Genomic DNA, 13,338 nt, shown 5'->3' on the forward strand with positions numbered 1-13,338 from the left:
GACACTAGCTCAGACTGGAGGACACACCTGACTACAGGAGACATCAGTTAAGACTGCTGAACACACCTGACTACAGGAGACATCAGTTCAGACTGGAGGACACACCTGACTACAGGAGACACTAGCTCAGACTGCTGAACACACCTGACTACAGCAGACACTAGCTCAGACTGCTGAACACACCTGACTACAGGAGACACTAGCTCAGACTGCTGAACACACCTGACTACAGGAGACACTAGCTCAGACTGGAGGACACACCTGACTACAGGAGACATCAGCTCAGACTGCTGAACACACCTGACTACAGGAGACATCAGCTCAGACTGCTGAACACACCTGACTACAGGAGACATCAGCTCAGACTGCTGAACACAGCTGACTACAGGAGACATCAGCTCAGGCTTGCGGAGTATGTATAGTTGGCAATGTTGGGCAAGTTACTTCAACAATGTTATACATTATAGATTACTAGACTAATGTCATTTGAGAGTAATTAGTTGTATTACAATATCACTGTCTCTGAATTGTAATGTGTTACACTACTTTTACATAGACATCACAACTGCACTAAATGCACCTTGCACAATAGGTTTATCTTCATATTTATTAATAAGCAATAATCAGTTGTACATTTTCATTTTATTCCCAACTTGTATATATTTTAAATATTTGTTCTTGGATGGATGGATGGATGGATGGAACACTTTAAATTTCCCATTTTTTTGGGATCAATAAAAATCTGTCTATCATTACTTTTGAGTTACTTCCACCAAAATAACTGCAGAAATTTGACTTGGCAGGTAGCTTGTGAATTTCACTACCGAATCAATAAAGTCTCCTCTTTATCCACTTTAATACATCATAGATTATTCATAATATTTTGTATGATTAATATGAATATGCAAAGTAACTAAAGCTATAAAAATAGAGAAGTAAAACGTACAGTAGGCAAGTAGGAGAAAATGAAAATAGTCAATTAAAAGTACCTTACATTGTATTGAAGTACAGCATTGTTGTAAAATATTTGTTTAAAGCACTTGAATAAGAAATACATGTTGTTTAGTTTAAAGGAAATGGTCAATTTTAGTGTGATTAAAACTCACTATTTACATTATTTACAGTACTTTATTTACAGCTGATATGTGAAAAGGTACACAACCTTATTTAACAGTAATTTAGTTTTAATGCAAACCGTCACAGGAAGTGCTTTTATTTTGAAGTAGCCTACACTGAAGTTGTCTGTTGTGTACTCCTGCTAGCTTACCGAGATGAAGGTGAGACGCTAGATGCAAAACATGTCCATCAAGCTTAAGTTGCTAACAAGAAAGTGTTCTTGTTTGTAAAACTGCAACATATTGAACAGTTAATGGTCAAAGTAAAAGACAAGTGGTTTTGGTCGTCATTCGAAGCCATTCCACTACAGGCATAGTTACTCTCTACGGCTGATGAAATGCAATGATATTTATATTTAGCAAGCCTCAACATTAATTCCCGACATGTTTCTATCTATCTGACACTGACACACAAACACACAAACACAGTCAGTCTCATTTTTATGACTTCGTGAGGACCAGTGACTGGCAGCACCCCCCTAAAATTATTATATTATGAACACAAAAATTATTAAAATAAATTTAAAACACACACACAGACACACACACACACAGAGACACACAAACACAGACAAACACACAGACACTGACACACACACTGACACACAGAGAGACACATGCACTCCCATTTGTATGACATTGTGAGGACAGGTGACTGGCAGCACCCTATCTGAAGGGTCTAGGGACATGATTTTAACTGCTAAAATTATTTATATTATTATATAATATAATATTATTATAGAAAAATTATTAAAATAAATTTAAAACACAGAGACACACACAACCCAATCAACATATTTGTTGTTTTGACGTCACTTTTTCAATGACAAAAAATAGCTTTTTCTAAAATGTTGTTTGAGTTAAAAAAAAAAATCAACAGTTTTGTTAACCGAAAACTTAACTGTTGCAGTTTTATACATGTCAACACTGTGAAACGGATGCAGTTTGGTTAGATTTAGGCACCAAAACTACTTATTTAAGTTTAGAAATCTCCTGTTGTGTGCTTCATGTTAGAAAGTGAGACTGAACCGTCCAATGTCCAGAGAATCTCATGTGGATATCATACAGAGTTGATATGTTACAACAGCTTAACATTCTCTGTTTCTTTATACGGCTATGATGTTAAATTTGATTATCTGATTTCAATAAGTTAAAGTTGAAACAAGAAGAATAAAGAAACGTTCAAATATTTAATTGCAATGACATATGTTTAATATTTGATTAAAATGACAGAAACAAAAGAGAATCAGAAACATTAATCAGTTTATATATGAAGGAAAAAAGATTCCTGTCGACAATTATTGGGGGAATGCTGTTCTACAGCATTCCACCTATTGTTATCCTGTTCTTTATTATTCTTCTTCGTTTTATTCCGTACGTTTTTTGGCTCTCTGTAACTTCTGCATACTTCCACCAATTTAAACCATTCAACTTTTCAAATGTTCAGCTCTTTCAGCTAATGATGGGACTTCTTCAACTTTTTTCTACTATTTATACTTTTTTAAATTTTAAGCTTTTTAACACTTTTTTTTAACATTGAAGTGAATGAGAGCAGCATTCAACTCCTTAAAATGTTCTTCCACTCCCAAAATTTTCAGCTCCTTCATACTTTCACCTACAGACATCAAACAAACTTTAAAATGTTCACAAAATATTCAGCTATCCGGCTTGTGCTTTTCAGTTTGATATCTTTTACAGTTTTTGTTAAAAAGCTGTTTAAGTTTAGTGATCATTTCAGGAAATTTTATCGATTAAACAGAGTGTGTATTGCGCTGCTTAGAGTGATGATGTCATCATCCAGAGTGTGAAGCTTCAAAAAAATTATCTTTGTCCCTGCTCCTTAAATTGTTCTCACGCCCACATTTTCTACTTGTCATACACAATTTATACATCAAAACGTAGGCATTTTTGTCTAGTTTCAGAAAGTCTGCTCAGTTAAGCGATACGCCTTATACTTTGGGCTCAGCAAGCTTCCAAATGACAAGAGTTTGAAATTCTTCCCTATCCCCAGCAATGGGAAACGAACTGCATATTTTCCAGCGAAACTCTGAACGAACCACTTTCTTAAATCGCTGATATGCCCACATTTTTACGTTTATCAACATAAATTTTAGATGGAGACGTTCACAAAGGCTTCCTGTTTCCCACGGTGAAGTCACTGTATGGATAGCGTGTACTGTTTTGGAGTTATTAAGACTTGTTTGAAGAGATCTTTCTCAGCTTTCTCAGACTGGATCTCACTGTATACCAATGTTCGTCCTTTACCAGGTGTGCTAATTATAGATCAAAGGAAGGCCAAGGCTTGATTACAGCTGGAGGAACACCTGCTGCTCCTCCTTCTAGCATGACACAGCACTTTTTCATTACAATCACAGATAGGAATAGAACAACAACAACATGTTACAATTGGTTCTATTTACAATAGATTGCAGGTCAGTCTCTCAGTCTGTCTCTCTCCCCCTCTCTATCTCTCTGTCACTCTCTCTCTCTTTCTCTCCCTCTTTCTCTCTCTCCCTCCCTGTCTCTTTTCTCTCTCGCTCTCCTCTCTCCCTCCCAGTCTCTCTCTCTTTTTCTCTCTCTCATCCCTCCTCCCTCCCTGTTCTCTCCCTCCCCTTCTCTCTCTCTTTCCCTCTGCTCTCTCTCCTTCTCTTTCTCTCTATATCCCTCTCTTTTCCCCTCTCTCTTTGTCTCTCCTTCTCTCTCTCATCCCTTCCTCTCCACCTCTCTCTCTTTCCCTCTCTCCCTCTTTCTCTCTCTCCCTGTCCCTCTCTTTCTCTCTCTCTCCTTCTCTCTCCATCCCTCCCTGTCTCTCCCTCCCCCTCTCTCTCTTTCTTTCTCTCTCCCTCTGCCTCTTTCTCTCTATCCCCTTCTCTCTATCCCTCTCTCTCTTTTCCATCTCTCTCTCCTTCTCCCTCTCTCTTTCCTTTTCTCTTTTTTCTCTCTTTTTTCTCTCTCCCCTCTCTCTCTTTCCCGCTCTCTCTCCCTGTCCCTCTCTTTCTCTCTCTCTCCTCTCTCCATCACTCCTTCTCCCTCCCTGTCTCTCCCTCCCCCTCTCTCTCTATCCCTCTCTTTCTCTCTGTCTCTGTTTGTTCTATGCAATGGATATAGATTTTTCAAACAATTTGTTCCATATTTCTGCATTTTCATCAATGTTTCTCGCAGCATTTGTAAGTCTTCCATACTTATTCATCCAGTTAGAAAATAAATGATTTCATACATTAGTGGTGTTATTCAACTTTTCAATGAAATTCATACTTATGAAACCAATTTCCACTTTTTCAACTATTCTCACTACTTCAACTTCTTCTTATGGATTTCTTCTATCCTCTTTCTGTCCTCTTGCTCTCTGTTCTCTTCCCTCTTTCTTTCCTCTTTCCTCTTTCTGTTCTCTTTCTTCTTTCTGTCCTCTCGCTCTCTGTTCTCTTGCTCTTTCTGTCCTCTTTTTTTTCCTTCTCTTCTTCTTTCGGTTCCTCTTTCTTCCTGTCCTCTTTCTGTCTTTTCTTCTTCCTGTCTCTTCTTTCCTCTTTTGCTTTCTGTCCTCTTTCTTCTTTCCTCTTTCTGTCCTCTTTCTTATGTCCTCTTTCTTCTTTCTGTCCTCTTTCCTCTTTCTCTTTCTTCTTTCGTCTTTCTGTCCTCTCACTCTCTGTTCTCTTTCCTTTCTCTCCTCTTCTGTCTTCTTTCTGTCCTATTTCCTCTTTCTTCTTTCCTCTTTCTGATCTCTTCTTTCCTCTTTCTGATCTCTTTCTTCTTTCCTCTTTCTGTCCTCTGTCCTCTTTCTGTCCTCTTTCTTCTTTCCTCTTTCTTCTTTCTGTCTTCTTTCTTCTGTCCTCTTTCTCATTTCATCTGTCCTCTTTCTGTCCTCTTTCTTCTGTCCTCAGTCTTCTTTCTTTCCTCTTTCTTCTTTCTGTCCTCTTCTTTCCTCTTTCTGTCCTCTTTCTTCTTTCCTCTTTCTATCGGGTTTTTTTTTTTCTTTCCTCTTTCTATCCTCTTTCTGTCTTCTTTCCTCTTTCTGTCCTCTTTCTTCTTTCTATCCTCTTTCTTCTTTGCTCTTTCTGTCCTCGTCTTTCTGTCCTCCTTCTTTCTGTGCTCTTTTCTCTTCATGTCCTCTGTTCTCTTTCTGTCCTCTTCTTTCCTCTTCATGTCCTCTGTTCTCATTCCTCTTTCTGTTCTCTGTCCTCTTTCTCTGTCTTCTTTCTCTTTCTGTTCTCTTTCTCTGTTATCTGTCCTCTTTCTCTGTCCTCTCTCTTTCCTCTTTCCTCTGTCCGTCCGTCCGTCTGTCTGACAACTTCACCTTTTTCTTATACATTTTTACCAGCAATCCAGTTTAGCTTTAACATAAGCTTTTCAAAAAAACTTGGAATTATTCCACATATTTTGTACATTAGTGGTACTATGATATGAAATTTAAGTTAATTAAAACCATTCCTACTTTTTCAACTATTTTCACTACTTCATCTTCATTTTACGTATTTAAGCTATTCAACCAGTTAGCTTTAGCAATTCAGCTGTTCAGCATTCCCACGCATTTTCTAGTTACTCATTAATATTTGGATGCAGATGAAATCAGAGAAAATCTATGAAGTGCTATGAAGACTTGTTTAAGACAACAAAATCCTGCGTAACTATCACAGAGCTGCTGTTTCTGTCTCACATGGGGAACAGCAGATGCCCACTGAAGGTGGCGTGGTGATCTTTGTCGTCAAACGCCAAAGTGTTAGCCACCAGACGCACAAACACGACGTCTCCCACCTCCAGGAGCAGCGTAACGCCTTTAGAAGCAGTCCCATGATATTGAATCTGTCGCTCCCATGCCATGAAAACATTCTCGGAGTTCTTGACCAACCAAGCACCTGAACCGTGGCTGCCATCTCCACGTGCACCGACCGACCACTCAAAGTTGTACGCTCCTCTCACCGGGGCAGTGAACACACCTGTTGGACGTTTGTTTTTGTCATTTTAAAGTTTGAACAGCAACATACAAGTCGAATATATTAGGGATGTCCAGTATAACGCATCTTTGACATTGATCCAGTATTAAGTAAGAAACAAGCTGTAAAGTAACCCTACAGGACCAATGTTCAGCATCAGTTAACATCTTGGTAATCAGCCAATATGTTGATATTAGTGCATCCCTAAAATGTATTGTTAGAATATCAGAGCTACCTGTGTTTGAGTTGTAGGCATTTCCAATGTTGGTGGGCACGTGTTTGTAGATCAGGGTAGTGTCCGAGGGAAAGGGTCCTAAAGTTGTTTCACCTGCAACCACCAGTGAGGCTGTGAATGCAACCTGTCGGACTGAGAGAGAGAGACAGAGAGAGAGATAGAGAGAGACGGAGAGAGAGAGATAGAGAGAGAGAGACGGAGAGACATAGAGAGAGATGGAGAGAGAGAGACAAAGAGAGAGACAGACAGAGAGAGAGAGACAGAGATAGGAAGAGAGAGAGACAGAGAGAGACAGAGAGAGAGAGAGAGCGAGAGAGACAGACAGACAGAGAGAGAGACAGAGAGAGACAGGGAGGGAGAGAGGGAGAGAGAGGGAGAGGGAGAGAGAGAGAGAGACAGACAGACAGAAAGAGAGACAGAGAGAGACAGGGAGAGGGAGACAGAGAGGGAGAGAGAGAGCGAGAGAGACAGACAGAGAGATAGAGAAACAGAGAGAGACAAAGAGAGAGAGGGAGAGACAGAGACAGAGAAAGAGGGAGAGAGAAATGTTATTTTAAAAATCATCAAATATTAAACTGATCATTTTGAGTCCTATGTTATCAAAGTGTTTAATTTAATTACTTAATAATTAATAAAATGTATTTAATTTACTACATTCCTATCAAGGTTTAGTATTTAGAAAGCAGGACACGTGTTTAAAATAAAAACAGAATATTTAATATTTAATTGGCTTTTGAGAATCTTATAGTTATGGGATCATACATAATCAGAATTAAGTGAAAATTAATAGATTTGGTTGTTTTGAATCAGGATATTTTCATCTACAGGTGTCAAGATTTTGACCCTTTTCTGAAATATGTTCAGTTCAGTTTCAGTTAATTCACATGTCGTCTTCATGTCTTAAAGACTCAATTTCAGAAGATACAAGTGTTCATATGTAGAATGTGCGAAATGGAGAACCCTAAAGAAGCTACTAAAAGCTTTTTGAAGAGGGCCGAATAACATTTATAACAATAACAAACAAAATCTCCAAAAAAATGCAAAACCATAAAAATATAAAATCTGCAAGCAGCCTTCCACTCGCACCTCCTTGCGCGTTGGGGTTTTCCGCTCCATGCGGCCATGCATTTTTGCATTAAATGTTGTACCAAATATAGCGGGGTGGGGCAAATCATCACCAATGAAAAGGGAACTCTATGCTGAGTTCAATGATACTTTACACAAGACTCTACTTTAAATGTGTTTACTTTACTTTACTACTTTAAATATGCCTGTACTGTACAACAAATTGCCTCTCTGGGACATTAAAGTTTTCTAAGTCTAAAAGCCATAAAAGGGGGGTGGCCTAAGTACATAGGCGTCTTTAAAGTATAGGGGCCAGCTCAGTATCACATGTAGACCACATATTCAGCCCTAAGTCTAAAAGCCATAAAAGGGGGCGTGGCCTAAGTACATAGGCGTCTTTAAAGTATAAGGGCCAGCTCAGTATCACATGTAGACCACATATTCAGCCTAGAAATCTAGACGCACCCTAGTGGCAGCAAATTTATTTTGCAGCCAGGGTCATCTAGCAACTCTCCGTTGGCTTGCGAGCTGGAAAAGCCAAACTCTAGTCCGGCCAATCACATCGTGTATAGAGTAGGGGGGCGGGGCTTATGGCTGCTGCTGCTGCTGGAGAACAGCGGTCTCCTGGAAGACTTGGAGTTCAGCTTTTCTTTGAGAAAAGAACAAAGAACGGCACTGAAGTCATTCTTAAAAAAGGAAGATGTGTTCGGAGTTTAAACTTTAATCTATCAGCTATTTCAATTTCAATTTTTCAATTTTATTTATAGTATCAAATCATAACGAGTTATCTCGAGACACTTTACAGATAGAGTGGGTCTAGACCACACTATAATTTCCAAAGCTCCAACAATTACAGTAATTCCCTCAAGAGCAAGCATTAGCAGTGGCTATTGCGACAGTGGCGAGGAAAAACTCCCTTTTAGGAAGAAACCTCGGCAGACCCAGACTCTTGGTAGGCGGTGTCTGACGGGGCCGGTTGGGGGTGTGATGAACAGTGTCGATAATAGTCACATTAAAGATAATGGAACAGTGACTTCGAAGGTAGTCGTTGTAGTTCATGTCATAGCAGGGCACATCGTGTCATACTGAGTAGTGCAGTCTCCTATACCGGATCCTGACTACTCTGTGCGTATGACCATCACAGCAGGGCGTTGTGGGATGAAACGTAGCGCTGCAGAGCATGGGTGGATGCAGCGGACGCAGCAGGACACAGCAAGACGTGGCTGGGTATTTGCAGGGAATCACAGAGCTAACATAAGAGCTAACATAAGGACTCCGGGGAGTAAACTCCCCAGAGCTAGGTTAGTAACAAGCAGTTCTGGGACAGGATGCATACAAAAGGAAACAAATGAAAACATTGATGAGAGAGCAGCTCAGTGTGTCATAGGAAGGAAGGAACTTCCCCGGCAGTCTAGAATTATAGTAGCATGACTAAGAGAGGCAGGTTAAAGAGAGGTGCCTGGTCGGGCTAGAACTCTCCCCAACCGGATCAGGCTGTACTGGCCTGCCTCCCTCTACTGTCACTGTATGATTCATTATATGATAAATAAATCTGATGACTATGAAGAGAAGCAAGTGGGCCGGGTTAGGCGGATGCTGCAACTCCTCACTCCTTAACTATAAGCTTTATCAAAGAGGAGAGTATTCAGTTTACTTTTAAATGTGGTGACGGTGTCTCCCCCCCAAACCCAGACTGGGAGCTGGTTCCACAGGAGCGGAGCCTGGTAGCTGAAGGCTCTTGCTCCCATTCTACTTTTAGAGACTTTAGGAACCACAAGTAGCTCTCAGTTCTGGAAGCGCAGTGCTCTAGTGGGACAATAAGGTACTAAGAGCTGTTCTAGATAGGATGGTGCTTGACCATTTAGGGCTTTGTAGGTCAGGAGAAGGACTTTAAAGTCAATCCTGAATTTTACTTCAGTTTTGTTAGAGTTTAACATCAGAAAATTGTAGGTCAACCAGGATTTTATATCTTTAATGCATGCTTGAAGTTTAGCTAGCTGACTGGTTTCGTCTGGTTTGATTGACAAGTATAATTGGGTGTCATCCGCATAACAGTGATAGTTAATTGAGTGTTTCCTAATAATGTTACCAAGAGGAAGCATATATAAGGAGAATAGAATTGATCCAAGCACTGAGCCTTGAGGAACGCCATGGCTAACTTTAGCGTACTTGGAGGATTTATCATTAACATTAACAAATTGAGATCGATCAGAGAAATAGGACTTAAACCAGCTTAGAGCGATTCCTTTAATGCCGACTAAGTGTTCCAATCTCTGTAACAGGATTGAATGGTCAATAGTGTCAAATGCAGCACTAAGATCTAGTAAAACAAGTATGGAGACAAGTACTTTTTCTGCAGCAGTTAGAACGTCGTTAGTAATTTTCACCAGTGCTGTCTCTGTGCTATGATTCTTTCTAAATCCTGATTGAAAGTCTTCAAATAAACTGTTGCTATGGAGAAAATCACATAACTGATTAGCAACTACCTTCTCAAGGATCTTGGAGAGAAAGGGAAGGTTAGATATAGGTCTATAGTTTGCTAAAACATCCGGATTGAGGGTGGGTTTTTTCAGAAGAGGTTTTATCACAGCTACTTTAAATGACTGCGGTACATAACCTGTTAATAAGGACATATTGATCATATCTAGTAATGAAGTGTTAAACACGGGTAACTCTTCTTTGAGTAGCCTCGTTGGGATGGGGTCTAAGAGACACATAGATGGCTTAGCTAAAGATACCTTTACCATTAATTGTTGAAGGTTTATAGGATAAAAGCAGTCTAAGTATATGTCAGGTCTAGTCATTCTTTCTAGCAGTCATTTAAAGGTGACCCATTAGAAGTTGAGGGCAAAAGGTGATGGATTTTTTCTCTAATTGTTATAATTTTATCATTAAAGAAGCTCATGAAGTCGTCACTACTCAGAGCTTTAGGAATAGATGGCTCAGTAGAGCTGTGACTATCTGTCAGCCTGGCTACAGTGCTGAAAAGAAACCTTGGGTTGTTCTTATTTTCTTCTATTAGTGATGAGTAATAGTCTGATCTGGTATTTCTGAGTGCCTTCCTATAGGTTTTAAGACTGTCTTGCCAATCCAAACGAGATTCTTCCAGTTTGGTGGAACGCCATTTACTTTCAAGTTTTCGCGAGATTTGCTTTAATTTACGAGATTGGGAGTTATACCAAGGTGCTAGTTTCCTTTGCTTCATCGTCTTGTTTTTGAGGGGAGCAACAGAGTCTAAAGTAGTCCGTAGGCAGGCCGTAGCACCATCGACACAGCGTTGCTCTGATTGGTTGGAGCGCTATCCTATTGGTGCAGAGGGAATTTGAAAGACAACCGTTTATCCCGCCCCTCAGATTGAGCCCTGACCAATGACCTGGGAGTTCCCAGACCCAACATTTGGATGTGGGGCTGGCTTGTCAGGCTACCACATGCTATAAGTTTCATGTAAATCGGATGATGTTAGTCATATAAAGCTGATTTCCTGTTGCCAGCAAGGGGTGCTAGAACCAAAAGTACATTTTTGCCTGTAGATGTCCTCAGGCGTGGACTCTTGTCAATCGTTAAAAATTTCGGGCATATTGGACAATGTAGACTCAAGTTACAAGTTCTTCGTTCATCAATAAATGCTCAAAATGGCTATGCCAAGCTTAACTTTTCATCTTTAACGTCTTGAGATGGCACAGAACGAATTTGAATGTTAGATGCGTGTTTTTTGTTTATTTGTGTGTGTAGATTTCTCCTAAATTAACCAGAAGTTAGAAGTGTTTGGCCGCCATGATTTTATTTGGTAAAAATGAAATGTCTCACTGTAAATCTCTCAGCAGCAGAAGCAGCTGGCAGCAAGAACAATGATCAGAGAACAATACCTATCTGTTGTCGCTTCAGCTCGTCCACTTCAGTCTTCTGCTGTGCTGCTTGTTCTGCAAAATCAGAGACAAAACTGTGTCATCTTCTTTTCACTGCAGCTTGAGTTTCTTTGGACATTTTCCTAGACTTGCAAAGATTAGTGCATCAACTATTAAATAAATCTCCAAGTCTTCTGATAATTGATTAATCAGTTTGAGCATTTGAATATATTTCTGCTATGACACGGTGTAAAACAACAGTGGTTTCTAGAGACGGCTTCACTACTGTACGTTGAGTCTCTCTTTACAACAACGTCATGTCCACCTTCAGTTGAACAAACAAGGAGAAATAATGCACAGATTAATCCATCATGAAAATAATCAGTAGTTGTGATGAAGAAGCAGCCGGCAGCAAGAAAAATGATTATAGAACAATACCTCTCTGTTGTTGCTTCAGATTCTCCACTTCAGTCTTCAGCTGTACTTGTTCTGCAACAACAGAGACAGTTTCTTTAGACATTGCTCTAGAGCTGCAAAGATTAATGGATTAGTCATTATTAAATTAATCTCAAACTATTTTGATATCCATTAATCAGTTTGAGTCATTTTTTTATGGTAAGACAGTTAAACTTGTGTGATGTCAGCTTGTAAAATCTGAATATGTTCTAGTTTCTTCTCTCCTCTGTGACAGTAAACTGAATATCTTTGACTTGTGGACAAAACAAAACATTTGAGGACGTCATCTTGGGCTTTTTGGGAAACACTGATCCACATTTTTCACAATTTAGAGAATTTTTTTGGATATCTCTGAACTGCTATGACACGATGTACAACAGTTCATTACTGTACCTTGAGTCTGCAGCGTCATGTCCGCCTTCAGTTGAACCAACGAAGCGGTCATCTCTCTCAGCGCAGTGTAGATGTCTTGAGGAAAAGTCAGCTGGCTTTCAACCCTTTCATTTGCGGAGACGCAGCCGAGCAGCAGCCACAGCGTAAAACTCACAAAGATCTTCATTCTGTTGTATTATGACTTTGTTTTCCCGTCAGGATGCTGCTTTTTATAATCTTGTTATGTTGAAAGTCTTTCCTGTTATTCAGTCAGGCTGTTTGATGTCAGGAAATGAGGGGGCGACCAGTTTGGTCAGGGAGGCTGATGACCTTATGTGATAAAGTTAGTGAATGGGATTTGGCCGAATGGTAAACAGATGGTCAGTTTGCATAAGTCATTGAGTAAAGGTCCATCCTTTCTGTGTATAAAACAAATGATTAACAGAGAGGTTCAGTTTGGACAGAGAGAGAGAGAGAGAGAGAGGGAGAGGGCAAAGTTATTTTAAATATTTATTTAAATCATCAAATTCGTATCATTGTTACAGAAGCTGAAAACAACATGGGTTGCAAACATTTTGATAACAAGGTAATTTTGTCAAGTCGTACTTGACAAAAGTACAGAAGAATGCAATGAAATGTGTTTTGCCCTGTGTTCGAACTATACCGTGGCCTTTGGGGGAGCCCTTAGTTTTTTCTTATTTTTTTCACGGGGGGTGGGAGTTGTGCGCTTGCGACTTACAATGACTTACAAAGATACATAACAGCTACAAGTGTATGCACTATACAGGATTTACCCTATTATACTTTATCAACAGGAACCACAAATAGTCTTTAACCCTTGTGTTGTCTTCCCGTCAACCTTGAAATTTTTTTTTTTTTATTTTAAAATTGAAAAGGGTTAAAACAAAGTATCAGGCTGTGTTACCGAAGAATACCATAATTCCTCCGTTCAATGAAGCAACCCACCCCAAGCTTTCATACTTAACAAACAGCCATGTATATATGTGGGCTCTTCCAGTCTCTCCACTGCTGGCTGTTCCAATTTAACAGGAGAGAGAAGCAAGAGGGGTTAGGATCATCTTCAGCCAGAGAGGACATTATTTCTTCAGCTTCTTCTTGCGTTGCCCCCCCCCGGTGGGAGGTGTGCTAACAGGGCTTGCAGCAGGTGAATCGGTCGTGCTATTAACAACATCGCTACACAATTTCTTAGTAAAAACCTAAATGAATTAAACAGCCTTGTTTTCTTTTTGCCATGGCTATATGATGCTAACTGCAGAATGGATTTCAAGGACTTTATGCGGCGATTAATGGCCTCCAACGTT

General features: G+C 39.8%; 1 protein-coding gene across 1 annotated transcript; it reads right to left on the bottom strand.

Annotated features, from left to right (window-relative positions):
* Positions 1-5,269: 5,269 nt before the first annotated feature.
* LOC120575705 (complement C1q-like protein 4) lies at positions 5,270-12,203 on the bottom strand. The gene is made up of 5 exons (XM_039826535.1): positions 12,038-12,203; positions 11,627-11,677; positions 11,210-11,263; positions 6,279-6,410; positions 5,270-6,046 (listed from the first exon to the last, which is right to left on the bottom strand). The coding sequence occupies exons 1-5, from the start codon at positions 12,201-12,203 to the stop codon at positions 5,763-5,765; spliced, it is 687 nt and encodes a 228-aa protein (XP_039682469.1). The 3' UTR covers positions 5,270-5,762.
* Between the last annotated feature and the right edge of the window lie 1,135 nt (positions 12,204-13,338).

Source organism: Perca fluviatilis, chromosome 16, assembly GCF_010015445.1.
Source record: "Perca fluviatilis chromosome 16, GENO_Pfluv_1.0, whole genome shotgun sequence".
In the NCBI taxonomy this organism is placed as follows: domain Eukaryota; kingdom Metazoa; phylum Chordata; class Actinopteri; order Perciformes; family Percidae; genus Perca; species Perca fluviatilis.

What these genes read in the sequence shown, in the direction of transcription:
- LOC120575705 (XM_039826535.1), bottom strand. Translation starts at nt 12,203, where the DNA reads ATGAAGATCTTTGTGAGTTTTACGCTGTGGCTGCTGCTCGGCTGCGTC. An exon ending in CATGACGCTGCAGACTCAAG is followed by an intron (nt 11,678 to 12,037) that starts GTACAGTAATGA and finishes CTGTTGTTGCAG; the next exon opens with AACAAGTACAGCTGAAGACT. An exon ending in TCTGAAGCAACAACAGAGAG is followed by an intron (nt 11,264 to 11,626) that starts GTATTGTTCTAT and finishes CTGATTTTGCAG; the next exon opens with AACAAGCAGCACAGCAGAAG.